The sequence below is a fragment of the Aspergillus costaricaensis genome (genome assembly GCF_003184835.1).
Source record: "Aspergillus costaricaensis CBS 115574 unplaced genomic scaffold BO79scaffold_20, whole genome shotgun sequence".
NCBI lineage: Eukaryota > Fungi > Ascomycota > Eurotiomycetes > Eurotiales > Aspergillaceae > Aspergillus > Aspergillus costaricensis.
In genome coordinates, this window is record NW_020291820.1 from 455,937 (window position 1) to 483,732 (window position 27,796).

Sequence of the window (27,796 nt, forward strand, 5' to 3'; positions counted from 1 at the left end):
GGGATCAAGCTTGCAGTCTACCGATTTGCTCCATCAAATCATCATCAAGCCCCAGCTCCCTTGCCTTAACAAGCGCCGCATCTCGGGCACTTTTTGTGAGACACATACGTGGATGAGTAAGCAGCATGATCATAAGCGTGTGATTGCGCTGCCCCATAGCTTGACCCAATGGGGTCATATTGAAATCCCATACTTCATGAAGCTGCAGCAAGTTAATATCTGGGTGGCCGATCATAGCTTTGACGGCTTCCACGTGGTTCTCGCCGACAGCCAAAGCGAGGGCTGAATTTTGGTTGTAATCCAGCGCCGACAGGTAAATGGGCAAGCGAAGCAACTTTTTAACCATGTTAACATCATTCTTGTTCTTAACTGCATAGTGTAGAGGGGTATAGCCCGTAGCAGTTATCTGACGAGCCGCCTCAGGTGCTCTGGAGGCAATCAAGTCTATAATTTCATCACAACCCTTACCATGCCTTGCCAGACGATGTAATATGAACTCAAAGCCACTACGTGGCCAATTAGCTAAGAGACCAGGGGGCTCATCCAGGACCCTCTGCAGGAGATCGATGTCATCATACAGAAATATACTGTCGAGAACATTGGTATAGCCAAAGGAGCTTCCGGAGTTGACCAGCATCTGAATAATGGCTTTATGGTCGCGACAGCTGTAACTCAAAGGAGCGGGCATGATATAGTCAAGTGGCCTTGCAGCGAACCAGTAACCATTCAGACTGGGGGATGCAGTATACCTCAGCAGTAGCTCAACGCACTTAACTTGCATATGTACCACCGCTAGAGAAAGCAATGGGAACCCCGCTATATTGAGTCCATTGGGAAGCAGGCCCTCTTGAAGCCGTTTTTCGAGTCCTTGAACGTCACCCTTCTTTATCATGTCGACCACACCACCAGAACATGTGGGCTCGAAGAGGCACGTCGGCACTTCAAGGTCACAGATGCTTTTGCGGTATGCCAATGCCGTGTCCTCATAATTACCAATAGGCCGCGTGCGGTTAAACGGAAAAGGTTGTTCAAGGTCTTTCTTAGCATTATCTTTCATGATCTCGAAAAAGTCGGGCACATCCTGCAAATCGAGGGCTTTTCTCACCGGTAACCGGAGGCATTGTTCGAGGTGGAACAGGAGCTCAACCGGATAGTCTCTGAAGTTGTCACTACGCAATCGACTGCCGAGGTATACAATTTCCATGGCTTGAATTCCGCTGTCTAAGATGAGATTTGCGTGTTCGAGGGGGCTGGTAGGAGACAGGGCTGATTTTTGGGTATATTGCTTTTGTCGATGCTGAGTGTATAGCCATGAAGAGATCGCACTCGATAGCCCCATATATATGTAGAATTTATATTAAAGAATGAGAACTGACTAGGCTATGTTGTTAAAGAGTGATAGTCAACATTTGCCCCTAGTTGGCACTTATCGGCAGTGTCCTCTCGTCCCAGTTACGGCAGCGGTAATAGCCACTGTTATACACTTTGTCTTTGGCATTTCCTTGTTACAACATAGTTGTTTATGTCTCTCGATGCACATTAAATTTCAGCCGCTTTTGAAGTAAAAGACATGTCCCGAATGTCGTCAAAGGAATTTCCCTTCCTCGAAAGTTCAAAGTTAGGCACAGTTGTGGTTGAGACGCCATTGTTCTAGGTGTGGACTTGGAGGAATTATCCTTCAAGCATGGGCGTGAGATATTTAAACAGCCATCTTTTCCCGAGCAGAAATGAAAAAGGTTCCGCAATACTGCAGGTATATCCCAACCCTAGCAGGCTCGATAGGGCTAGGACACGGCAGCGCAGGTGCCTTGATCTCCACTGCGGGATGTCTCTTCATTTACCTCACACGATCTGTTATTGCGGGATATACAACTTTAATAGAACTTGAGTGGATGCTTATTTTGATGCCTAAATGATCAAGTGGCTACTAAGCTCAGATGGAGAGAAAATATGCACACCGGCGAATTAAGCTCAGAGAAGCTCATTAGCCTCGGAGTTAGCAGAGCGAATAATAGTGCGATGTTCGATGAGATCAGGTAATTCTATGACGATCGCATGTATCAGGTCTGCAGCTAGACTGTACTTGGACTGGTGAATAATATCTCGAACACACTGATCCCTGATGCCCTGCTGGAGTAATTCCACTTTTATCAGAGGGTATCTCCACGACGATCATCCATACCTGAAGTAGACTAGTCTCCGCAGCGCCGCCTTATCAGATCGGAGATCCACTCGCCGTTTGAAGCTTCTTTTGGAGTAACTATTCCCTGTCCATCTGGGGTACGCCCGGACGCTTATTCAGGGTTGTTGCACACAATGTACATACCAGGTTCAGATTTGGAAGTCATTTTATAAGTCTGTGTGATATCTGTTTAACACAACCATCAAGCATGAACTGATGACTATGGAACACTGCTCCTCAAACCACGAGAAGATGGAAACCCAATAGAACTAATTATCGGACATGACGAGTCTATGTCTATCCTCGGTCTTCATCTCTGAATCAAGCAACGTGCCTGAAGATCACCTCACCACTCCAACACCGCATCATCCACCTCCATGCCGTACGATACTTCGTCCCGTCTTTCTGCAGAAGACATGACGCGTCTACTTTTGCTCAATAACCACCATGGCACATAAATAGCAGAAAGTTCCTCTAATCTTCAATCCTCATCAGCAACTCACTTCACTATCCAATTGACCGCACCTCACTTACAACATGAGGTACCAGATCCCTCTGGCGGCCTTCCCCTTCGTGGGACTCACCGCGGCCACTGCAATCTCCAGCACCAACTGCTCCGCATCTGCATTCCAGAAGATCATCAATGCCAATGGCACCGAAGCTCGCGTTCAATGGACCACTTACGTCCCCGAGGGTGGTTCTCTCAACCCTATGAACTACACCTCCGCGTCCGAGTACCCGACCGGCCTGCCCGAGTCGTGTGCTGTGCAGGTCAACGTCGCGTCGGAGGGTAACTCCAGCTACTTGGTTGGTGTGATCTTCCCATACAACTGGAACGGACGGATGCTGTAAGCTTCCCACTCCCTTACGCTATTCTATACCAATACCGCCTATACTAACACTCCCTAGCTCCGCAGCAGCAGGAGGCGGCATCAACTGGGTTGACATGGTACTCTCCCACCCTACCTACCCCCATACCCAACACACCCACTAAACTCCCCAACAGGGCACCGGCACGCACTACGGCTTTGCCGCCGTCTCCAGCAACCTCGGCCACGAAGGCATCGACACAGCCGGAACCTGGGCACTCGGTCGCCCTGAAGCCGTAATCGACTGGGGCTACCGGGCCTGGCACGGCGCCACCACCCTGGCGAAGCTCCTGATCTCCGGCCGCTACGGCAGCGGCCCAGCCTACAGCTACTTCTACGGATGCTCGACCGGCGGCCGCCAAAGCATGAAGAACATGCAAGTGTACCCCGACGACTACGACGGGATCATCGCAGGTGCCCCCGCCTGGTGGACCACGCACCAGCAGCTCTACAACCTGAAGCAAACGACCTACCAAGCCCCCGCCAACAGCTCGCACACCATCCCGGAGGAAATGTTCTCCGTCCTGGCCGCCGAAGTCCTCCGCCAATGTGACCCGCAAGACGGCCTGGTTGACAACATCATCTCCAACCCGGAGGGCTGCGTCTTCAACCCATCCACCCTCGCCTGCAACTCCACCAGCGCACCCAACACCTGCCTCACCACGAACCAACTCAACACCCTGTACAAAATCTACAACGACTGGGTCGACACCAACCAGACCTTCGTCTACAGCCACCTCTTCTACGGAAGTGAATCATCCTGGCTAGAGGGCAACATCGGTCTCGGCGAGGAGTCGACCATCTCCCAGCAATACTGGTACCTGCGTGATCTCATGGGCCTGGGTGACTCCTTCGTCTGGCAGGACCTCGACTTCAGCACCGTCGAGCTAGCTGACCACTTGAACCCCGGTAACGCGACGGCAGGACAATACGACATTAGCGAGTTCGAGAAACGCGGTGGGAAATTCATCCATTACCATGGTCTCTCGGATAGTTATGTCTCTCCTGGAGCGAGCACGTTCTACTACGACCAGGCGAAGAGCGCTGTGCAGGCTAACGGCGTCGATGACGTGGATGATTTCTATCGTCTGTTTTTGATTCCGGGCATGGAGTAAGCCCGCCCCCCTCCCCCCTTTTGACCCCAACCCCCCTCTCTTCTCTCCTCTCCTCTACTTTTTGACAAAGGTCGATGCTGATTGAAATGTAATTGATAAAGACACTGCTACAACACCCCCACGGACATGAACGCCCCGTGGTACATCGCCGGCGCGGACCAAGCATCCTACATCAATACCTCGACGTGGAGTGTCCCCGGATACAGGGACGCTAAGCACGATGTGGTCCTGGCCATGATGGCGTGGGTGGAGAATGGCACGGCGCCGGATAGTATTGTTGCGACGGTGTGGAAGAATACCACTAATGCTCAGGAGGTGCTTAGGCAGAGACCCGTTTGTCATTATCCGTACCAGGCGAAGTATACTGGCAAGGGGGATCCGGATGAGGCGGAGAATTGGGAGTGTAAGTTGTTGTATTAGATGACTTGTTGGTGGTGGATTAGAGGTGAGAGGAGGGGTTTGTTAATTGGATGTGAGATGAGAGGTGTTGTACTATTTATTTTATCTTATTGTATTCTAGTTTTAGGGGTTGAAATTAGTGGAATTGGATTCTGGGATTGGTGATTATTTTGGGATGATTGGTTTATTGTTGGTAGAGTGAAATTCTGCATGTGTAGCCATTGTGCGGTGTGGATTATGGGTGGTCGATATTCTTCGAGTGCTTTGAGCATTTGGGAAGTAACTCGTGGAATGGAATCATGGGTAGGCTAGTAGTAGTGTATAATTACTGAATCAGATGTTCGTCTCAGCACTTGATAGACATCTGTATGGCCTCTAATGATTTAATCCAGTGGACTGCTACTTATTACCTACTTCAAGTCTGCACCATAATTGTAAGTGGTATCAGTATCAGCAAGGGTATATTAACTCCTGTCAGCTATGAACCGCTATTCACACCCAAAACTATGCAATCTAGCTAGATGGTCTCATCCCAAACTCCAAGCCTAAGAAACAAACCCGAAAAATACAATTAATATTATTTCCACCTGGTATCATCATGGTCGTCGTTCAGTCACAGTCCAGCGACGCTTGTGTCCCGCTTCACGGTCCTTGCTGAGCGGCGCGCTCCCCCAAAGTCCGCGCTGGGAGAGTGTTCGCTGTGGCACTTGTTTGGCAGACGTCGGTTCATCCACCTTGGCCTGGACCGAGCTTTCTCCTTGGACGGGCGGCGCCGGGGCAGGCCAGCCAAAGTTAGGCACGATATCGTCCTCAGGGCCATCGGCGGCGCTGGACCCCCAGAGCCCTGAGGTCTTAGGAGTGACAGCCGTAGAGGGTCGCTCGGCATTCCAGGGAACAGTGCTGGGGCCGGATGTCGACGAGGGCCCGATGATAAACATACCTTGTGACAGCGATGGGCGGTTTGCTAGTCGATGTCGGTAGGACGAGATTGAGGGGGAGGTCACCTGGCTCGGGGAGGAGACACGTGACGTGCTGGGAGCGATGCGGAGGTGCTCGGTTGAAGCCACCATTTTCATGGCATAACTCTCCACGCTGGATGGCTCGTTGGATCCCTTGGTCCGAACTGGTCCGCCAATAGTATCATCTTGAGCCATTTCGGGCATGTGATCATTGCGGACCGCCAAGGTGAGAGATGCAGTGCCGACATTCACTTGGGATGGCTCCCCGGACAGTGCTGCGATCATTGCATTGCAACCCGCGCCGTGCGTGATCAACACCAAAATCGTCTCCGTATCGTCATCCGCTTCACTGCGGGAACTGGCTTCGCCAGAACTGTCGAGCATCTGAGAATGTCGTCGAGGCCGACCGGAAGAAGTTGACTCGTAGTCCCGATACCACGCAAGCATGCGGTCGAGCCCCGTACTGAACCGCGTATGCATCGTACTCCATTCCTCGCCGTACTCGCCTCCGTCACCCCAGTTCTGCTCCCCGTGCATACTGTCCCATTGGAAATCGATCTTCACACAGGCGTCCCGAGCATGCGTCACGTACCCAGCTGGAATGGGGTCCGAAGGAGAAATGGCATAGCTAGGCGTTGGAGGCACGTAGGCGGCATCTGGAATGGAGGGGAGATTGGTATTGATCTTGCTGAGCATTCGCCGTCCGCGAGTCGTTTCAGCAGCGCTGAAGGTATCACAGCTGCCAGCGCGGGACCTCTGTGCCTGCGTCTGACGTGTACTGGGTGGGGCCTCTGTCTTTATCTTCGCTGTTACATCATTGGCGGGAGAAACCGGAGTAGATGCACTCCCCCAGCCACCGGGGAAAAAGCCAGCAGAGGGTCTAGGGACGATGTCCGCCTCGGGAACGAAATTGTGCTCGCGACGCAGCAGCTCGAGCTTTGCGGCCGTGATCATGCGATCCGAGTTGGGCGGCGGGATAATCTCGTCGAAGTATCTAGGGCAAAGCCATTCCCCAAGGAAGGCATCCACTCGTAGGAGACATCGATGGTCGCTTGATGTAATGGGACCAGGGGTCAAGGCAGAATCCGAATTTGACTGGACTAAACTGGGAACTTTCGAGGACCGGTTAAGCTCTGGCTCGCCCGAATTCTGGCAGATCCCCGAGCTGACCGCGATGGCTGTCTGTAGGCATCGAGTGAAGGGAGATGTGTGAATGATAATCCTGCGCTTCGGTTTTGGCTTTTGTAGACGGTCGGAAGGCGACTTGATACCGTTGTCAACTTCTGTTATAAAGTCTAGTGAGTCATCCAGAGACTGGACAACGTCATTGATACGGGCCCCCAGAGCCCGAGATTGTAGCCAGCCGCCATACGAGAGGGGAGGGTCATAGGGGGTAGGCGAAGTGAGATGCCAATTCTTGTCTGCAACATCCAGGCGAGCGCCATGTCTAAACAAAGGAAAAGAGTCAGTTCCCGATTGCGCATTAACCAAAAGAAAAGGTGGACATACCTGGCGACGATGACGGCCGCAGGGAATTTCCCCATGACCGCAGAAGTTCTATGGCTGATAGATGCTTGAAGTGCTTGGGATGCTTGAGATGCTTGAAGGTAAGGGAAGAGGTGCGAAGAAGACTATATGGTAGATGATGGGAGGAGATGAGAAGAAAGGAGGAGGTGGAACACCGACAACAATCAAGGTGGAGGGGAAAGTTGCCTATTGTTTCTCTTGAAGGTCCGGCGGGGTAAAGCATTAATATTCTCCAGCCACGATCACAATGCGTCACACACGATCCCAAATCTCACGGAAGAAAACGAGCGAGAGCAAAATCAATGGCATGGTGATGAAATGAAGTCGGTTGGAGTGCGATCGGCAACTTCACATAATTTTTTTTGAGAAAGGGAAACCTGATGGATCTTTCTGCGCGCGCGTTTCTTTTTCTTTTGATTGTTTCGTGCAGGCGTGGAAGCCCCCGACTTCAGGCCGCCACTCTTTTTTTCCTCCGGTTGCATGTGATGCACCTGCTGTCTAGCCTGTTCCGGAGGCGGTCAGGAGCTAGCCGGAGTTAGCTCGTTTTACTGCCTGTCACGGGATTGCCGATCCTCGGCTGTCGTCGGCTCCACTGGCGATGTCGGAGATCCCCTTTCTTCATCACAACGTGAGAACGTCATATTATCTTGTCAGCGGTGCAGAATATGAAATGCTTATCTGGAATTCTGGGTGATTGGACACCTTTTCTCCGTGTTCTTGCGTTTTTTGAGAGCTCAGCCCGGTTCAAAAGTGCTAATGAAGTCAAGTATGCTTTGTCTCCTTTGACTGACATCACTTGAAATGAGACCCACATGATCCAACCAGGTGGGTACGTCGCAATTTGAATTGAGCGAAGAATCGGAGATTGACTCGCACTTCCTTTGGCAGTAGTGGGTGCTAATACTCAGTTCGATATCTTTTTCATGCTAGGAGATGTATATCCCGCTCGAATACCAAGGGGGCAATGGTTTTCAAACTCATCAGGAGAGCGCTAGGACCACGTAGTTGGAATATCCATTGTATCTTCAGGAAAACAGCGTTGCTAGGGTGCTGATTGAGGATTATTCTGCGGCTATCTTTTGCGTCTGAAAGGCTCTTTGTCGTCTCAATGTCTCCTTTGAAGTCAGCCCATTGCTGAGCCAAGCGACAACTTACTGCCCTTGTTCTTCCTAAGCAAAGCTGATAGTACCAATACTATCAGTAGGAATAAGGGTTCTCCCTTCAGAACTCCATGTAATATCTATCAATAACTTCGTGGCTGTGATCTGTCCTGGTCACGAACTCTGTTCACTCTTCAATAATGCAATGATACAGCTGGGCACACTTGATTGGTGTCGCCTGGGGAACAGAGGATACTACCACTTGTAAGTAGTAGTAGTAGTAGTAGTAGTAGTAGAGCAACCCAGTTTGTCTGCGTCAAGAGCAAAGTTAGTTCAATCAACGTCAAGAGACACCCCGCCAGCAAGCTCAATATATATACCTGGTGAGTGGCAAACTATATACTTCGGGAAAGTCCGGTTGGACTTGAAATTACTAGCAACAGAAATTCCATCGGTAGGTAGAATGCGGTCTATAATAAGTATCATCTTTGAAGATTTAATATGTCAGCCGATACTAGTACTCCACACATACCACTGGTATTCAGAAGTAGTTACTCTGCATGCGGGCATTAAGCTGGAGAGGACAAAACGATAGCCTTTTTGGATTAGCGTAGTTACAGCCCTTGAAGGCTCAAGACGGAAGAGCCGCGCAGGGATGCATCATGCATAGGTACGGTAGGATTACTAGAACAGGATGCAAGGCTCTAGTTCATTTGTTAATTATCAGGGTGCTATCATGATGATCTAAGATAAGAACCCCACCAGATGGCTGTCAGCCATTTAGCCGCAAATCTAGTACTCAATCGACCGGATAAACTCTTTCCTCCCATCTAGTCATTGAAACCACATATTATATTGATGCCCTCGCAATTTCACCCCATTCCGGGCCCGAAGTGTGAAAATTCTGTCTTATCGGCATGCCGCTCGGGTGATTTTGGCTCATTTGCTTCCCCTTTTTGATGTTATCTATGGTCCCTTGCTGCCACTCCCGACGGATCAGTCTTGCTTCCGACGGGACGTGAACCTTCCTCTGCCCCAATGGTCTCATTTTGGCTCAGCATCAACGAATCAACTTGCTGGGCTACACAACGGTGGCGACGATGTGGGTCTACGGCAGACATCATAGGGAATGGTATCTATCTAGATTCTTCATCGAGCATTATCTTCCCTTCATATATAATGTATGGGGCCCCCAAGCTCGGCCGCTCGGCCGCACTCTCGCGCCGGAAACACTCTCTGTTCAGTGGTGATTGAATATGTCGGAACTTGCAGACAACAATCGTTCAGAGCAAGGTCTAGATGGGTCGACACCATACGACTCCGAGTCCACTCTCAGTCGCGGCGACTTGCAGGAAAAGCCATCCAACCTAGACGATGATGAGGACCCCGAAGCGCTGACTCGGCTCGAGACAGCCCAGTCGGCCGTCAAGCCCCCGTCCGAACTATGGAAAGAGATCATCTTCATTGCCGTGGTCTGCATGGCTCAATTCATGACACAAGCCGGCCTATGCATGTCCATTGCCCCAGCTCACATCATTGGCGCCAGCTTTGGCACCACAAATGCAGGACAGCTCAGTTGGTTCGCCGCAGCTTACAGCTTGACTGTCGGAACCTTCATTCTGGTCGCCGGTCGGCTCGGAGACGTCTACGGGCATCGACTCATGTTCATCATCGGATTCTCCTGGTTCGGTCTCTGGTCCCTCCTGGCTGGATTCAGCGTGTGGTCGAACAAGGTCTTCTTCGACTGCTGTCGAGCTCTGCAAGGAATTGGTCCCGCTATGTTACTCCCGAACGCCATCGCTATTCTCGGACGTGCCTATCCTCCCGGATTGCGCAAGGAGATGATCTTTAGCTGCTTCGGAGCCACAGCACCGGGCGGGTTCATCGTCGGGGGTGTCTTCTCTTCCCTCTTTGCTCAGCTTGTCTGGTGGCCGTGGGCATATTGGGTCATGGGGATGGTGTGCTTTGTGCTGGCCGCGCTCGGTATCATCGTCATTCCCGTTACTCATCGTCCGAAATTCACAGACAACATGACAGCTTGGTTGCGACTGGATATTCTCGGTGCCATCACCGGTATCTCGGCTCTAGTTCTGATTAATTTCGCTTGGAATCAGGCTGCACTAGTGGGATGGCAGACGCCCTACACCTATGCCCTCCTGATTGTTGGATTCGTCTTCTTCGGCGTCTTCGTTCTCGTTGAACGCTCGGCCCCGTGCCCGTTGATCCCGCGATCGGTCCTCTCCGGTGACCTGGCCTGGGTGCTCGGCTGCATTGCGGCGGGTTGGTCTAGCTTCGGGATTATTATCTACTACTTCTACCAGTTCATGGAGGTCACCAAGGGTGACTCGCCACTACTCGCGACCGCTAAATGGTCCGCCGCCGCGCCGTCTGGTGCCGTTGCTGCGCTGGTCACCGGCTTCCTACTGGGAAAGCTACCACCTAGCGTGATCATGTTCTTCGCCATGTGCTTCTTCACTGCTGGACAAGCCATCTTCGCCACTGTCCCTGTGCATCAGACGTACTGGGCGCAGGCGTTTGTCGCTAGTCTGATTACATCGTGGGGAATGTACGTATAAAGTCCACCCATCCAATTTTGTTACATATACTAACCGATTTCAGGGACATGTCCTTCCCATCAGGAACACTCATCCTGAGTAATTCGATGCATCATCACCACCAGGGTCTGGCAGCATCTCTTGTCACGACAACAGTCAATTATTCCATCTCACTGGGACTGGGATTTGCCGGTACTGTGGAGTCGAACGTTAACGATGGCGGGAAGAATCCCCTGAAGGGATACCGCGGAGCACTTTATCTCGGCATAGGACTTGCTGGGTTGGGGATGGTGACGTCTATCTGCTTCATGTCGGTTAGCTGGAGACGTCATCGTCTCGGGAAGGAGTCGACATGATGTCGTAATGTTTAATAGTCACTATAGATGGTGTGGCTTCGAGACTTGTCGCTGTGAGCTTGACTTGTCTGCGTTTGTTACGAAAAGTGTACTTTAGAGTCTTATACCCTACATAGAGGAGATACTATTTTCTCCGTCATATCTCAATAATGTGTGATTTCATTAGAACAATGCTCTTTTTTGTATGACTATAAACCGCGAGAGAAAGCCCTTGAGTATGCCTGCAGCAGGCGAAAGTTCTCTGGTGCCTGGGAGGCAGTCAGGGCTGCGAGGCTGGCGCCGATAAGTATGGAGGGAATTGTTATTGTTGGTTCCGGAGCCACTCCATTGGTAGATGGTTTCCCAAGGCTGATTTCGATCGACGAATGATATGTAGTGGAGCATGGATATTCAACGCTGCGCCGTGTGGGAACTAATATCCTATAGGTGGGCGATCCAAGTTTCGGGCCCGAGACATCATGGATAGTAAGTACTAGGCTTGTCTGTTGTTCAAAGGCTCGCGAGGCTGATCGGGCCTGGGCTAATATCCGCGAATTAGGTCCCTCCCGAGTTGTTTCCCCTCAGTGTCTCGACCTAATCGATAGGTCACTTAGTCGTACCTGATTGGGGATCCTTGCTGCCTGATTGGCGTGGGATCGTTCAGGATTTTGGCGACATTTTATGAACCAAACATTAGGACACCCTCCAAGATTTGCTGTGCCAGTAGCAGAACACGAAAGATGCGTCCAACCTTTTCAGTCCCCGATCGCGCCTTCCTATCTAAGCGGACACGCGCATCACCTGATCGTAGCCGCACAACTGAATTCCAATTTCCTGACATCCTGCCGTTGCTTAAATCTATCTCAATCATCATAATCTATAGTGAAATGGAAGTGATTGAGGCGCAGTGGGCGCTACTAGGATCTGCATGCATCGATAGTAAGTATTTATATCCTATCATACTGTCTACCGAGTTGTCGATGCGAGCAGTGGAAGGGTTGGCCACTAATTTGATCAGAAAACACCTCACCATAGGCGCTGGCGCCGCAAGGCTGTTGTCGGAAACCACATGCTGATAGGCAAAACTTCTCTAGACCATGTGAATGGCGTGGAACGCATTGTGACAGTGCAATGATGCACTTCGCCAGCGGCTGGGGCAGTGACTCCCGACCTTACGTACTAGTTACTAGGATCAATGATTGAGCATGACCTATGAGACTGAAGTCATAAGTGAACTTTGACTAAAACTTAAACAATATCAGTAGAATCGATGACCCTCAGCTACGACATGACGGAACGCCATTCTGTGATGTAGCCGCCTTTCACTCACATGCTCTCTACCCTGACGCATACAAAAGAAATGAGGAACACTGGAAAGGTTTTCGGAGGCATTCACTTCCTGTCGATTCACTTGGAGAATGTATACCGACTTTAGATCACTACTGGTCAACTGGGAAAGGCTACCAGGTTGACAGCAACTAATAACACACTGCCACATCACTCTCTACTCTGCCGTTGGCGCCGTGACGCGTCCATATAGGCAAGATAATCAGACAGGGGTCCCATCATTTGCTACCATCAAGATAAGGCTGCGTTGGTAGGCGCCGCTGGTATGTCCAGCTAACATGGATTGTGCTCCTTGCTCCAGGTGGTGAGTTGGCCCCGTCGCGCCTATTTAAACACTGCCTGTGGTACTCGTTGACATCTGTTGACAAACACTCTTATTTGGCGCAGTACCATACTACTATCACCAAGCTTCACCAAAATGTCCGTCGCTGAGACTCTTATGGACGTTTTCAATCATATCGCTTTTCCCCCCAAGCTTCCTGGGAAAAAGGACCGGGAGCCAGAAAAGGTAGAACGCGATCTCATCATCCGCTTGCGTTCTGCAGTTCAGACCCTCTACCATGTTTCGGATGACGCTGCGAAGGCTGTCTGGGAGTCAATCCTTTTGACACTCGAAAAATGCAGTGCAGTGAATCAAAATGGAATGGTGAACAAGTTCGCTCTGCTTGACGCATTTGGGGAACTACATCCAGGGGGAGCTGTCATCGTGAATATCGGAGAGCAGAACGCAGCACTACTTATTCGAATTCCACAGTAGGTCTAATCTATCAATTTGCGCCGTAGTACTAACCAATCATTATCAGGAATGGTGATCATGTGGTTATTGAGGCCTTTGAAACATCGCCAAGCGCAGAGGAAACACTGGCCGCCTCGGGAGCATTAAGATGGACATTCCCAGGGACGGCAGTATCGCTTTCTGTCGAAGAATTCAAAAACCCAGTCCTCCAAGCTTCTCTTACAGACTTTCTCGAAAAGGCGAGCACAGAACAACTGGAGCAATTCGCAGCTAAAGCAAGGAAAGCTGGGAAGGAGGTGGTTGAGAGACGCAATACTGTCGACCCGTCCATCATCACAGAATTCCTTATAGCACTGCTCGGGGTGAACGGCAGCCATATATGCCCACCGGCATTACAAAAGCGTGTCAAGGATGACGTTTGCTGGGACAATGCCGAGCTTCCGTGGCGGCGAAGTCCATTTTGGCTTGTGCTTCGAGTGTCTATACAACGATTGCTGTATCTGCGTCTGGGCAGTGACCTAGGTCGTCTGCAGTACAAGTTTCTGCTTTGCTTTGTCCTGGCAGAGCTACTTGGGAATGTTGTCGATAGGAAGGTATTGGAACCTGAGCAATGGAGCTGGCTTAACACCAAATTATGCCGCCGGCTAGCCAAGCTAGAAACGGAAATGCAAACCTCCTCAACAGAAATGAGAACTTTGCATGCCCAACTTTCCCAGAAGCTGGATCCTGTTTGCCAACAATCCGTCACCGTCATGAGAAACGCCATCAGTGGTGAATGGGAAGAATTTAAGAAGCGGATTCAGCGCAAGATACCGCAGTTGCCAATCTATGCCAAGGACACAGACTTTGTTTTGAGTTTACCAAACAGCATCTCCTATCTTGAAAATGTCATGAGGAGCCTCCCTGGGACCCTGGTTAACAGACCTCGAACTGTAGACCCATTCGACGTTTCCAGCCATATAGACAAAAACACTGGCGATCAGTTTGTATCTCTGGTCAAGAAATATTCTCCGATTGCCGAGACTGAGCTTGACATCGAATTCCGAAAAGAACAGTCCCCAATGTCGGAAGGTAAAAGTGATGAGGTGTGTCTCGATACTGCCCGTCAGATAACATGCTACCTAGATGTGGTAGGACAGTCTCACGACAGCGACCACGAACAAATGAGTTCCTTCATTCTTAACGTATTGGAACTATGGGTACTCATGGACAAATGCGCCACGAGTGTTTATCCCTTGATCTGCGAGTACCGTCCTGTATTCTGCGACGAGCAGTTGGATGTTTTGCTTTTGTCGAGATACGTCGATTTAGAACGACTACAGAAGATCCAGCTATACCTCCAAGACCGTTGCACTGCAGCATCTAGGGGGGATATGACAATTTTCTCTGATCCAGCTCCAGGATGCTTTGCAGATCGCTTTTTGGGACTCCCGATTGGCAGAGATCTGGTTCAACTGCAAAGGAAGATTGAAAAGGCATCTTCGGTGGCCCGGGCTTTGAAGGAGTCAGAGCTCGCTGATATCAATGAAGAATTCGAGTCACTGACGAGGTCCATCAATAATAGCATCTGTACTCAGCGGAGACACCCTGATGGTACTCATGATATACGAGGATGCAGCCACTGCTATTATGTCCGATGCCGTCGACGTTTAGAGATTACCATCCATGAAGATTACTTGCCTACAGACGAGAAGCTGTATGAGACAAGAGCCATAGTGTTTGAATTAAGGACTCCCAAGGTATTCAGTGCATACCGAAGTGCGACTTGGACTATAATCAACCGATTCAGCCCCACGAAACCCGCGACACACGAAGGGTCACCCCAGATGATGCTCCGGCAACACAAACCATATTCGGTCTACTTGGAGAGATCTAATGGAGGCTTAACACTTGCATCTTCTACAAAATCTCATCTCAAAACACATTACAAATCAAAGTCCCTTCCCGCATCAGAGAGCAGTATTTTGCGTCCATTTGGGTTAACCTTCCATTACTATGATTCTGACCGACGGCTGTGGGCCAAATGCAAATCTGAACCGCTCACAATTGCACACCATTTCGTTCTTTCTTTACCCCCAAGCCTCCCCTTCGCAAAGCTGTACTCCTCTCCAAGCTTTGCTCCCTCTGGCTCGGGTCCATCTTCTTATGAGGCCATAGCAACAATGCGTGAATGTCCGCCAACAGTGACAGTACATGAATTCTTGGCTCATCAAGCTCTGATGTCTGGTAAGCATCGCCGGTGGCTGACAATACTCACTGAGCTTGGTTCTTCGAATATCAATTTAAGCTCGCTCGATGCAATGGTTCTGTTGCACCACCTTGCTTTGCAAGTCGGTCCTCAATTGCAGGATGATCCCTTTCGCGTGGTGCATGCCATCTTCAAAGACGTTCAATTTTGTAGAAGGCTGTTGGAGCAAATCGACCAACACGTTTCCATAATAGCTCCAAACTGGCGCGAAGTGACGTATATGGAGACCATGCTCACCTTGACCATACAGGTACATAATCTTGGCTGCCAAGCATCAAGAGCAGAAGCCGGAGATTTGCTGCTCAAAATACGCCGCATTACACTGAAGTGGATTGACCATCTACAAATGGAGACTCGAAACGCCTTGCAGCTGGACATTGAAAAAAGAGGAGCTCGGTACTGCGTCCTAGCTGCTTTGCTGTGTCGGCGCACCTTCTTCCCCCAGGCTTATGCCAGAGAGGATCTGGATGCAGAAAGTTTTCAGTGCTTTATTGAGGCTACTTTGGCTATGCAGGAATGCTTTGTCCTCGACATAAGCAAGTTCGACAACCTAATGCACAGTATGTTGGTGCGTGACATTAAGATGTCTGTTCGACTTCGGCCAATTGTACACGCTGCAGTCAAGCTACACCCTAGAAGTATCGCGTCTGCCATCGACAAAGTATGGCCTACAAGCGCCACCAGACAATTTGCGGTATGGCAGAGCTTGCCGCACCCACATGAACTATGGGTCACTACAGAGTCTCGGGCCACTGAGCACACCCTACCCCAAATAATTCACCTCCATATTCTGGAAGGCCACTTTCTTGTGGATGGTAAACCATTGGGAAAGCTCCCGGCCGATATTCGTGACTCAGAAGAATTGAAAGAGCTTTTTGGTGACCAGAGATTGACCGCTTTCCCGTCCAATCGACCAGGAATGAGTTACACCTTGGCCATTAACAAAGAAGGATGCCAGATTCATCTGGGATATCGGGGCAAAGCCCTGGTAATTCAAGCCACTACGAAAGGTGGAAGTGTCCTGGAACATATTCCACGAAGAATATTTAGCGAGGGCCAGAGTTTTGACTTACCTGAACCTTTGGTTCGTGATTGTGTGCACTGGCTTGATTTAGGAACAGGTATTCTTGAGGCTCGCCGCATGCCCGCTATTTGGATACCAAGGCCCGCGAACTGGAAACTGAACATCAAAACTCGAAAGGCACAGCGCAACAAAAAGTCCTATCTGGTTGACCCCAACTCGTCATTAGCCACTGCAATTGCGAACATTTTTCTTCATTTCGAACGGCCATCGATGTTGACGATATATCAACCTCCCGTGAAAGAACTTTCCGTTGAGCTAAAGCGCATGAATCTGACATTCCACGTGAACAGGAGAAAACTACTCCAATGCCCGCAGCTGGGTGCAGAAATCGACCCTGATCAAGATGCCGGCACTTTCTATGGACTACAAAGCATGTTGGTTCTTCGAAATGTCCACAATCGTTCACAGCGGAGTATAATTACGCCGCTAGGGAAAATTCACTACCAGCGGCATGGTATTCATGTGCTAGTGCGCAAAGAGAATGATGGCTTTTATGCAAGATACGTGATCGATGATATTCTTGGCCGAATCCATGGCCCTGCTGAACCGCGGCTGCTGTATACCTTGGCACAATTACACGCGCATACATCTTTCATAATGACCGACCCTCTTACAGCCAGAACAGGGACCGAAGAAGCACTCCATATTCTAGAGTCGGCCCACGCGCAACCATGGAGTCCTCTGTACCCGGGTTTTAGAGAATTGTTGCAAACAATCTCGTATTTGACTCCATCGCGCCAGTATTACCCGAAAGGCCTCAAATGCCTGCAAGTCATCAATTGGAATCCAGCACTTACAACATCAATTCAGCATGAGGCATACCGGCCAATAGTCAATTCAATATTGTCCAGGTCCCATAAGCTTTCCCTTTTCCAGATTGGTGGAGCTCACCACCAACCGCAGCAAGCCACGAACGAACCGCATCTCAGCGCAAGGGCCCACTGGCGTCGATCCTTGTATGAACGTACAGATGCGTCGTGTCAGCCCATAAGCATAACCTCCGATACTCCTTATCTGTCACAAGTAGGGTGTTTTATGTCCAAGCGCATCTCAAACGTTCGAGAGATTGTGACTCTACTCCGAGAGCGACCACCTGTTCTTCGAACTACACAGAACCTCGCGAGCCTCCTGGGCAAGTGGTCATCTATTGGTAGCTTCAATAGCAAATTCGCTTCAACCACTATTCAAGAGACCTTGTCTTTAGATCTTTCACTCAAGTGGGGCATGTTGGTGCGCCTTTGCACGGAGTGTGAGCGGAAAGATGTGTACCACCTCATGTTTCACCTGGGCCTAATTGCATATGACAAAGGTGTGAACATGGATATGCTTAGGGTTTTGGCCGCCTTTTTCATTCTGCCTGATCTGAAAAGAATCGAGTTGCCCTCTCATCCTTCTTTCGAAGGCTTTCCGGATGATAAGCCCCCTGATGTCGAGACGATCATAACACTTGCAAGACCGTTTTGCAAGGAGTATCAGAACCTGGCCGAACAGAAACCGAACTTTTCAAAGTGGCATCAGAGTATGTACAAGAAAGCCAAGACTGAACGTGCTAACCATGAGAAAAAATGTATGGCTGAGAGCGAATCTTTCGCTTTATCAATTCTCAAGGAGTGGCCTTGTTTCAAACCGTCAGCAACCTCTTTCTCAGGAGAGACCTTGGATGTTGACAGTGCTTTAGAGGTTGTCAGTCCAGATTGGCTGCGACGTTTCAAGAATTTCCAGCTCTCAAATTTTGTTCAAGATGCACAAACGGTTCTGGATGCCTATAGTGCACCTACAAACCCTTGCAGTGATGATGACCTCACTCCCAAGCCCGAAGAGTTTTGGGGTGGATTCAGATGGACAACGAAGGTCACGTTGCATTTAGACCAGGACCTCATCAGCAAGCCAGGACCAGAAATGGTACCGACCTCAAGCTTTCCCATGTTATTCAATCACGAAGAAATCGCAGACCAGGCAAGCTCTCCGAATCCCAGTACTCGGCAAAACTATAAGGGAGTGCGAGAACCTGAGATTGCCGAGCTTGAGCAGATAGTGCGTCGGATCACGGACTCGGGCTCTTCGGTCAGGTCGACGTATGGCCAGGACTTGCAGCTGAGTATTGTTGCATTAAGAGATAAAGATCAACAGTCAATGAGTGTACATGCAACAAAGACCCATTACTTAGTGGAAATGGCCAGGTATGACGCCGAAATCAGGAACGCTCGTGCTGTTGTGCACCAGATTTACCGTCAGATCTGTGACAAGCTATCAGCTGGCGATGCTAGGCACCCTTGGATGCAACGCGGAAACATCTGGCCGTGCATCACCCAGAGGACTATTCTGCAACAGCTTCGAAAAACTGCATCAACCAATTTTGGGCCAAACATGCAACAAGCCCTAATCACGTACGGCCTTTCCATCGTTCACTTACAGCGTCTGGTTCGGATGAAGGAGCTATTTGCGAAACACGACCAAAGTAGGCTTGAACAGGAACGGAGTTGTTCAGCTCATGCTTCTTGGAATTACATGGAATACCCGGACTGGATACTGCTTGAAATTGATGGGAATGTGCAAATCCGTCAGGAGCAAGTGACTGTAGCACTGGAGATGGTCTCCCCTACCTCAGGATCCAACTCTGTTCTGCAGATGAATATGGGCCAGGGCAAAACATCGGTTATTATGCCGATGGTTGCATGCGCATTAGCTGACTGTAACAATCTTGTCAGGCTTCTAGTGCCAAAAGCACTCACGGCCCAGACGGCACAGGTCTTGCAGGACCGGCTAGGAGGTCTCGTCGGTAAAGAGCTCATGCATATTCCTTTCTCAAGGCGCACTCCCACAAACCTGGAGTTGATCGGGGAATACCGCTCCCTCCATGAAAAGATGAGTAGCAAAGCAGGAATAATACTAGGTGTTCCCGAGCACGCACTATCATTTAAGTTGAGTGGGCTGCAGAGGGTTTCAGACCTAAAGCTTGCTGAGGCTGCTGAAATGATAAGGACACAGGAATGGATTGACAGTATTGGTCGCGACATCCTCGATGAGTGTGACTACACCTTGGCTGTTAAGACACAGCTTATCTACCCAAGTGGCTCGCAGCTTGCGGTGGATGGAAATCCCGACCGTTGGGAGGCTATTATGGGCGTACTAGGCTTGGTAGCCCAGCATGTTCGTGATTTAGCTCCGGTCTTCCCCCAAAGCATCGACGTGGTCGAAAGGCCGCTCTGCTCATTTCCACTTGTCTTCCTACTTAGACGAGATGTGGAGGTCGCACTCACTGAGCGGATTGTACAAGATATTTGTTTAGGGCGAGGCTCTATTCTTCCAGTTCAAAGCTTTGATATTACAGAGCAGGAGGCTATCAAGCGCTTCATCTCCAGGGAATCAGTGGATAGCTCTGCTGCCAAATTCATCGAATACCTGTTTCGGGATGCTCCCAGGGCGTGCAAGAGAACGTATCTGCTGCGTGGGCTGTTTGTTCATCAGATACTCCTCCTGTGTCTGAAGAAAAGATGGAACGTTCAGTATGGACTACATCCAGGGCGTGATCCCATGGCCGTACCTTTCCAAGCGAAGGGCGTCCCATCAGACTATGCCGAATGGGGCCATCCAGATGTTGCAATATTGTTCACATGCCTTGCATTCTATCATGAGGGCTTGAGTCAAGAGCAGTGCCGTCGGTGCCTCCAGGCTGTACTAAAGTCGGATGATCCTGCAACGGAGTATGACCGGTTAACTCAGACGTCAGACCTCCCTGAAGCTTTACGGCATTGGAACCTCATCAACGTAGATGACCAAGGCCAAGTTTCTGAATTCTGGCATATCATGCGATTCTCAATGGTCATGATAAATTATTTCTTGAAACAGTTTGTGTTTCCAGTTCACGCGAAGCAATTTGCCGTCAAACTTCAGACCTCGGGATGGGATGTGCCGTTCAATTCCACTGTCTCTGCCAGAGGTGCTAAACGCAACGGTGCCGGGTTGACGACTGGCTTCAGCGGAACCAACGACAATCGCAGACTACTACCGCTAACAATTGAGCAGCACGACTTGCCGGAACTATTGCACACTAATGCTGAGGTTCTTACTTATCTGCTTCAAAGCAGGAACAGAGAATACAGACCAGCTTTCTCAGATGGGGGGCGGATGTCTGAAGCCGGACTCCTATTGGATCTGGCTACAAGCGAGATCCGAGTTCTTATTGACGCTGGCGCTTTGATCTTGGAAATGGACAATCTGACATTGGTGAAGACATGGCTAGAGAAAGATACCAAGGCACAAGCTGCAGTGTACTTTGGAACTGACAATAAGCCATGGGTTTGGTATAGAATCGGGAAGAATGCACCACTTCTTGCTACTCCATATGCCGATAACTTGCAGAATTGCCTTATCTATCTTGACGAGGCACATACTAGAGGCACCGATCTCAAGCTGCCTGCTGACGCCAAGGGGGCCCTAACATTGGGACTTAACCAGACCAAGGATCATACTGTACAAGGTAGGTTCTCCTAATTATAAGAAATTCTCTCCTAACCTTTGCCTACAGCGGCCATGAGGCTTCGTCAACTTGGTACGACGCAATCTATTATATTTGTCGCGCCTCCCGAGGTCCACCAGAGTATCTTGGATGTCAACCAGAGGAACAGCAATGATAAGATAGATTCTTCTCATGTGGTATATTGGCTTCTTCATCAGACATGCGCAAGTAACGCCGAGTTGGAACCACTGTTCCATGCCCAGGGTGTTGATTTTTGCCGCCGCATTCAAGCTGCATCCGAATTCCCAGAATTTCTTGAAAACACGGAGCATCGTGACAAATACATGGCAATTCTACAGCAGCCCGAGCAGCAAACATTAGAGGAGCTGTATAAGCCACGCATTTGTGGTCTTGGGGACAAAGGCAAGAGCTCGATGGCTACTTTACCACCGGCAACTGGAAAGGTGGCTGTGTACTTGGAACAGCTCCACCATAGACGGCATCAATCTGATCTCATGCAGAGCGCAATCACAAGCTCCGCTTTAGAAGAGGTTGAGCAAGAACGAGAGGTCGCTTACGAAATTGAGGAGGAGAGAGAAGTGCAACGCCCACAGCGACTGCAGGCTTACGGATTTCCTGGGCTACACCCTGCTTTGTCACAATTTGCGATGACTGGTCAGCTGCAGGAATTTGGAACCCTCACTGCGGCAAATGTGCTTCACGAGTCTCAACTCTCATTGAAGTTTGGAATGAAGAACAGCAATCTAGTGCCTCATCTACTCGTGTCTCATGAGTTTACAAGGACCGTCAAATCAAAACATAGGATAGGCGATGAGTTCACGGTAAGCACATTGCATTTAACATCTACGTGTGATGATGATACTCAACTGACATAACTTACAGCGTTCCGTAAACTGGCTACTCTACAACACAAAGAATGAGACAGCGATCGTTATCATTCCCGAAGAGGCGGAGGCGTTGATCCCCATTCTCCGTACCTGTGCTGCTCCGTCAACACACCTCATCACATACGCAGCACCGGTGACAAGGCGCATGCTGCACTTCGAAAAATTAGACTATTATACAACCCCACCTTTATCTTCATCACATACTCTGCCAGCATGGTTATCTTTCGAATTGGGGATTCTCGCTGGGCGGTTGTATTTCGGGTACACCGAGTACGAAGTGATAACGGAACACCTCCAGCTAGGCCTTGAATGGCTAGATGCCAGTAACCCCGCGTCACGAGGGTTGGCAAATCAGATGAGTTTCGTGCAAGAATGGCTAGCCCTTCGCCGGCAAGGCCAGGACATCTCTCATACTCCAATGGGCTACATATGCCAGCGGAGGCCTCTTCGTGTTGATCATCCTTTCTTTGCAAACGCAATTACGAAGAAGGGTGACCATCTACTTCCGTCTTCCGGGTACATGACTGGAACGAAGGAAGAGGAGTACTACGATAGTGATGAGGACGATGCCGGTGGTTATGAAATGGTGGATGACGAGACTTTCCAGGATAACCATGAGCAGCATGGAGATGTTGATGAGCCCGAGTTTGACAAGGTCGATGACGCGAATAACAAGGCTGGCGAAGATGGCGAAGATTACCAGAATGGCGAGGAGAGAAATTGCCAGCTTCAGTGACTGCAAGGAGGGTTGCCATTTCAAATCTGTATTGATCCACCTCACTGGGATATCTATGTCTGCCCCATCTGTGCTGGTCGCAGATAGGATTGCTTTCTTTTGTATCATGACTGGACTAGTTGGCGACCGTGGTTGAGCCATTGATTAACTAGACTAGACTAGAATTGAGACAATATGAGAGCTAATGACAGTGCTGTCGAACCATCTTGGTGCTTTAAATTTGGGACCGCCGAGAAAGTCGCACAATTATAGGAGATCTCCATGGCAATGAAAGGGCTTTGTTACCTTTTCGCAGCAGATCACGATTCTCGCTTTGCTACCTCATTAATTAGAGTGATATTGGAGGGGGCGACCTCGAAGGGCCAATGTTGCAACAAATGATCGGCGATGCTTGCTTGGTGCAGCATTGATGACAATAAGTGCCGCCGCTTCGTAAGCCGGGATTTCCTTGGGCTATCGGGCGACGATATCCAATAACCTCGGGGCAGATAGCCACATCTGACAAGTCAGTCAGTTTCTCGTATCAATCCGAGCCGTGACCCCGCTGTGCTTACTCTCGACTGACTCGAACGTCGATTGATTCAGATGGATCAAAATATAAATGGATGCTACTAACCGGCTCTTCTGCTCTCACCTCATGACAACCCATATACAAGTCCATCATCATGAAAAGAGAAACCTCATCTTTGTCCGACATCCAGCCCGTGTACGACTATGTCGTCGTTGGAGGAGGAACTTCCGGGTTGGTGGTGGCCAGCCGATTGACAGAAGACCCTGCAGTTAGCGTTCTGGTGTTGGAAGCTGGAAGCGATCGTGTCGACGATCCGCGTATCGCAGCCCCAGGCCTCTCGGCCAGTACCTGGTTTGACCCTGAATTTGATTGGAGTCTTATCAGCGAACCTCAGGTAGGCATGCAAGCCCTTGCAATACATGGTCCCTCACATTAATGTGGAATAGGAAGGTCTTAATGGCCGACGCCTTGCCCAGTCCCGCGGTCGAACACTGGGAGGTTCCTCGGCTATCAACATGGGCATGGCAATCTACCCTAGCCGTAGCGATATCGACTCATGGGAGCATCTGGGAAACTCGGGCTGGAACTGGAAGTCTCTGTCCACCTACATGCGAAAATCGCAGACATTCATACCGCCATCGGATGAGATCCGCGACCAGCTATCGCTAGGCTATGTTGATCCGGATGTTCAAGGGACCGATGGACCTATACATATATCGTTTGGTAATGGGCCTTTCCCGGCATACACGGCCGCCTGGCCCCGGACATTTGAGGCTTTGAATCATCGACTGACAGGGGACCCAATGTCTGGTCTGGCCAAGGGTGCCTTTTGCAACCCGGCTACTATCCACGGGACCTCACGGGCTCGTAGTCATGCGGGCGTCGCCTATTATACTCCCGAAATAGCGCAACGCTCGAATCTCCGAGTCATCACCGAAGCATTTGTAGAGAAGATTCTGCTCGGCAAGACAGCCTGCGTCGATGACGGTCAAGCTATCGCGACTGGTATCCAGTTCCGAGGAAACAATGGAATTCAACGCACGGTGGCCGCGAGAGCAGAAGTTATCCTGGCAGCTGGCACAATCAAGACACCGCATCTGCTAGAGCTCTCAGGCATCGGTGATGCAAAGCTTCTGCAAAAACATGGTATCGACATCATCATCGACAATCCCAATGTAGGCGAGAACCTGCAAGAACATGGCCTCGTCCCATTTACCTGGGAGGCTGCCGACGGTCAGATAACCGGGGAAGCTTTACGGGATCCTGATGTAGCCAAATCCGCCATGGAAGCATGGCAATCTTCGGGAGCTGGTCCGTTAGGCTCCCATCCACTAGGTTCTGCTTTCATGACTCTCCCGGAACAGGAGAACGGCGAGCTATCTGGCCTCATAGAAAAGCACCTGAAAGAGGAAGGTTCCGCCAGACAGACGGCGCAGTACCGTATACTTCGCCGATTTCTCGAAGATGACGACGAGCCAACGTGCCAGTATACGCTAGCACCTTTCCAAATGACGCCTGACAAAGGCTCCGATCCTAGAGGCACCTTTAGCATGTCAGAGCCCGGAAACTACATTAGTATAGTGGCAGTCTTGAACCGGCCATTTTCCCGAGGTTCGGTACATCTAGCCTCGTCAGATCCAACAGTGCTGCCGACTTTCGACCCTCGTATGCTGTCACATCCACTTGACCTGGAGATCCAAGCGCGTCATGTAATGTGGCTTGAGACGCTGGCAGCCACGGAGCCCATGGCATCGCTGCTGAAGCCGAATGGCCGTCGACTGCACTATCCGACGCGTGTGACGAGCTTGGAAACAGCGCGTGAGCTCACGCGGGACCGCATAATATGCCATTATCATGTTTCAGGAACAGCAGCTATGATGCCGCGAGAGATTGGGGGTGTGGTTGATGATCGGTTGAGGGTGTATGGCTGTAAGAACTTGCGCGTGGTCGACGCCAGTGTGATTCCGTTGATCCCACGCGGGAACATCCAGACGACAGTGTATGCTGTAGCGGAAAAGGCTGCTGATATTATCAAGGAAGACAGATTGTCTTCGTTGTGATGGGGATTGGCTCTGGATAGCCTGGATATCTTGATTTAGACTTACTGTGAGGTAGAGAGACATAGTCATTTGGCTGATATCGCCCCTTCGTTGATGCTTCAAGTGGAGAAATTTCATGGAAGCTACATATATACCTCCTGTTTACGTATCTTGGAATGGATGTAGTCGTTGATCGTGATCAATCAAAACATGCTTCCTGTTGTCAGTTGTGATGGCTGTCCTGCGGGAAGACGGAAGGGAAGGAGTCTTGGAAGCAATAGCTAGAAGGTACGCCTTCTATCACCTGACCTACACTAGGAAGAAATATACCCTTCTACACTCTTGTTGTTGTACACCTTTGTCTCTCCGTTTAATGCACTGCATATTTAATACTTTGGCTACTAACTAGTCAGTCCAAGCTCGCTCAATCCTCAAGACACAAACAATCAATAGCTAAGTAACAAATACATGTTGTTTCGCCATAATATGCAAATTTGTATTCAACTAAGCTCACAAATATGATACAAACATAAGAAACTTATCAATCATAACTCATGACTCGTATCCTGCAAAGAATCCCACGAAGCGATACCCGAACCGAATTATAAAGGAACAATACGATAAAAATACATGCTGAGAATTATAACGTCATATACTCAGTCTGCCATACCCTCCACTGTCGACAAGGATCCGTATCGACTATCAGAAAGCGACCTCACACATGTCCTAGAACCTTCAGTCAGCGTCATCACATACACTTATATTAGACGAATGAATCACATACTTCCCAAGGGCTTCGCCCTCTTCGTAATCGACTTCACCTGATCCTGCTTCATCTTCGCAGCGCGTGCTCTACCATCCAATATTAGCATATCTGAACAAAAGAAAGACAATGAGCAAGGAAGCAACTTACTCCATCTTCGCTTCCTCGTCCAACCTTCTCACATGTTCCCTAGCCTCACGTACGGCCCGTTTCGATGCCATCAGTGCCCTATCAGCCTCCCGCTCGGCAGCCTCTGCGCGAGAGACCTGTTCTTTGGCGGCAAGAATGGATGGGTCTTCGTTTTTTCGGCTATGGCCGAAGAGGGAGTGGTTGTGGTGGCGAGAGGAGGAAGGAGAAGTGGATGACGATGAGTAGTGGGAAGGGGAGCCGGAGGAGCGGCGGGAGCGACGGTGAGAGTGGGAGGATGTAGTGTTGGGATCGTCGATACTGCTCCGGTCGGAGCTGGAGTGGGAGGAGGAGTGAAAGAGGGGCATGTTGGCGATCCTGTAGCCTGCTATTAGAGTATGGTGAGGCAATCGAGGCGAGTGTCTGCGTTGGTGGATATTGGAGATGAGATTGTAGACGGTCGGGATGGTGGTAGTTGTGATGTATATAGCTTTCCTTTCGTCTACACAATACTAGGAATTAAGGGCATACGTAAGTGGCGATAAATGCGAGACGGTGAAGAGGGCTCAATCATTAGTCGATGATCATAGGCTACTGTAGCATGAGATGTCTTGTTGATGGTTGAAGGAATCCTATAATGCCCACGTGGTTAATGTTTACCCCAGAAATGAAAGGATAGATTGGACCCATGGTAGAAGGATGACGATATTCTGGGCGACATAAACTATGCGAGTGGATGTGTGTTGCCGCGATGATGTCAAAGGGACCGTTGTGCCGTCCCGATAATGAAGCTGCGAAGGATCATTGGTCGCTGATCTGCGGTGACATCAGATCCGGCGGACGTGGCATCGCAAATATGCGCCAGCAAGGGGTGGTGTTGTTAACTGCAATAGGTCATGCCAATCAGTCAGTGGCTGAAAAGGAAGCTTTTTCATTGTTGCACTACTTCATAGCTGAAGGTAGCTGCAGAATGGGGAACGAGCTTACAGGGCTAGAAGAGTAGTGGCTGCTTAGCATATGCTTATGCCTGGACTTCCCCACAGTGCCGACATAGTGGAGTGTCCCTTGGATAATCGTGGTTTGTGTTTGGGCCATTTGTCTTTGTCTGCTGTTTTCTTTGAGATTCATGCACTGTTGTTGTTACTTCTGAGGTTGCAGTGTCTTTGATAACATTCTCTCTTAGAGCAGACAGCAGCAAATACTGCACATAATCAACTTATTAGAATTTTCTTTGGGTTTCCCTTAGTATTATCGACCCAGCTGTCCCCCGAATATCGCGCGCTGTGATGATAGTGATGATACTGTCTGACCAAGACGAATAGCGTTTGCGATTCTCGGTCAGAAGATGATGATCTAGGAAGTGTCCCGGTACTCCTTGAGGCCTAGTTTCTCAGGCCCGTGGTCAAAGCTCATGGCATCAAGCATTCATGATTAAACTGACCTGTAACGAGATCGCATCGACTTCTCCACTGTGTTGGAAGGTGTGGCGTCTCCGCTAAGTGGGTATATCTTCAACTAAATCAACATCACCAAGGAAAGCACATATATTCTTAACTAATGCAACTTTCGGCTGGACTCACGCACAAAACTTTGGTTGAGATGGTTATCTACATCAGCATGGTTTCATGAACTAATATCACCGCTAAGAAAAAAAAGAACCTCACAATGACGCCCAACCACATCTGACTCTGATGCAGCCATGATCAGTCGACACACCACTCTTTACCCTTAAGATGAAAGATTTCATACACCCAAATACCTTCCTCCAGACATCCCACTAACTACCGCCCATCAACAT

The 27,796-nt window shown here is 49.7% G+C and overlaps 7 protein-coding genes across 7 annotated transcripts; 4 read left to right on the top strand and 3 right to left on the bottom strand.

The window, feature by feature from the left end:
• Nucleotides 1-4: 4 nt before the first annotated feature.
• BO79DRAFT_150641 (ankyrin) lies at nt 5-1,204 on the bottom strand (the record flags this gene model as incomplete). Its single annotated transcript, XM_025678629.1, has 1 exon — nt 5-1,204. The coding sequence occupies one exon, from the start codon at nt 1,202-1,204 to the stop codon at nt 5-7; it is 1,200 nt and encodes a 399-aa protein (XP_025538480.1).
• Nucleotides 1,205-2,719: 1,515 nt separating this feature from the next.
• On the top strand, nt 2,720-4,586 carry BO79DRAFT_268768 (tannase and feruloyl esterase; the record flags this gene model as incomplete). Its single annotated transcript, XM_025687139.1, has 4 exons — nt 2,720-3,030; nt 3,092-3,131; nt 3,189-4,162; nt 4,268-4,586. The coding sequence occupies 4 exons, from the start codon at nt 2,720-2,722 to the stop codon at nt 4,584-4,586; spliced, it is 1,644 nt and encodes a 547-aa protein (XP_025538481.1).
• A 447-nt stretch (nt 4,587-5,033) lies between these two features.
• BO79DRAFT_175356 (uncharacterized protein) lies at nt 5,034-7,387 on the bottom strand. The gene is made up of 2 exons (XM_025679792.1): nt 7,034-7,387; nt 5,034-6,971 (listed from the first exon to the last, which is right to left on the bottom strand). The coding sequence occupies exons 1-2, from the start codon at nt 7,066-7,068 to the stop codon at nt 5,162-5,164; spliced, it is 1,845 nt and encodes a 614-aa protein (XP_025538482.1). The 5' UTR covers nt 7,069-7,387; the 3' UTR covers nt 5,034-5,161.
• A 2,020-nt stretch (nt 7,388-9,407) lies between these two features.
• On the top strand, nt 9,408-11,062 carry BO79DRAFT_268770 (MFS transporter; the record flags this gene model as incomplete). Its single annotated transcript, XM_025687140.1, has 2 exons — nt 9,408-10,717; nt 10,771-11,062. The coding sequence occupies 2 exons, from the start codon at nt 9,408-9,410 to the stop codon at nt 11,060-11,062; spliced, it is 1,602 nt and encodes a 533-aa protein (XP_025538483.1).
• A 1,744-nt stretch (nt 11,063-12,806) lies between these two features.
• On the top strand, nt 12,807-22,636 carry BO79DRAFT_246177 (uncharacterized protein; the record flags this gene model as incomplete). The annotated part of the gene is made up of 4 exons (XM_025685540.1): nt 12,807-13,141; nt 13,192-20,936; nt 20,985-21,757; nt 21,819-22,636. 4 exons carry the CDS (start codon nt 12,807-12,809, stop codon nt 22,557-22,559), a joined length of 9,594 nt encoding a protein of 3,197 aa, XP_025538484.1. The 3' UTR covers nt 22,560-22,636.
• A 585-nt stretch (nt 22,637-23,221) lies between these two features.
• On the top strand, nt 23,222-25,344 carry BO79DRAFT_268780 (GMC family oxidoreductase; the record flags this gene model as incomplete). The annotated part of the gene is made up of 2 exons (XM_025687141.1): nt 23,222-23,464; nt 23,517-25,344. 2 exons carry the CDS (start codon nt 23,225-23,227, stop codon nt 25,128-25,130), a joined length of 1,854 nt encoding a protein of 617 aa, XP_025538485.1. The 3' UTR covers nt 25,131-25,344.
• Nucleotides 25,345-25,620: 276 nt separating this feature from the next.
• BO79DRAFT_288364 (uncharacterized protein) lies at nt 25,621-26,447 on the bottom strand. The gene is made up of 3 exons (XM_025688675.1): nt 26,023-26,447; nt 25,894-25,961; nt 25,621-25,835 (listed from the first exon to the last, which is right to left on the bottom strand). Exons 1-3 carry the CDS (start codon nt 26,364-26,366, stop codon nt 25,825-25,827), a joined length of 423 nt encoding a protein of 140 aa, XP_025538486.1. The 5' UTR covers nt 26,367-26,447; the 3' UTR covers nt 25,621-25,824.
• Between the last annotated feature and the right edge of the window lie 1,349 nt (nt 26,448-27,796).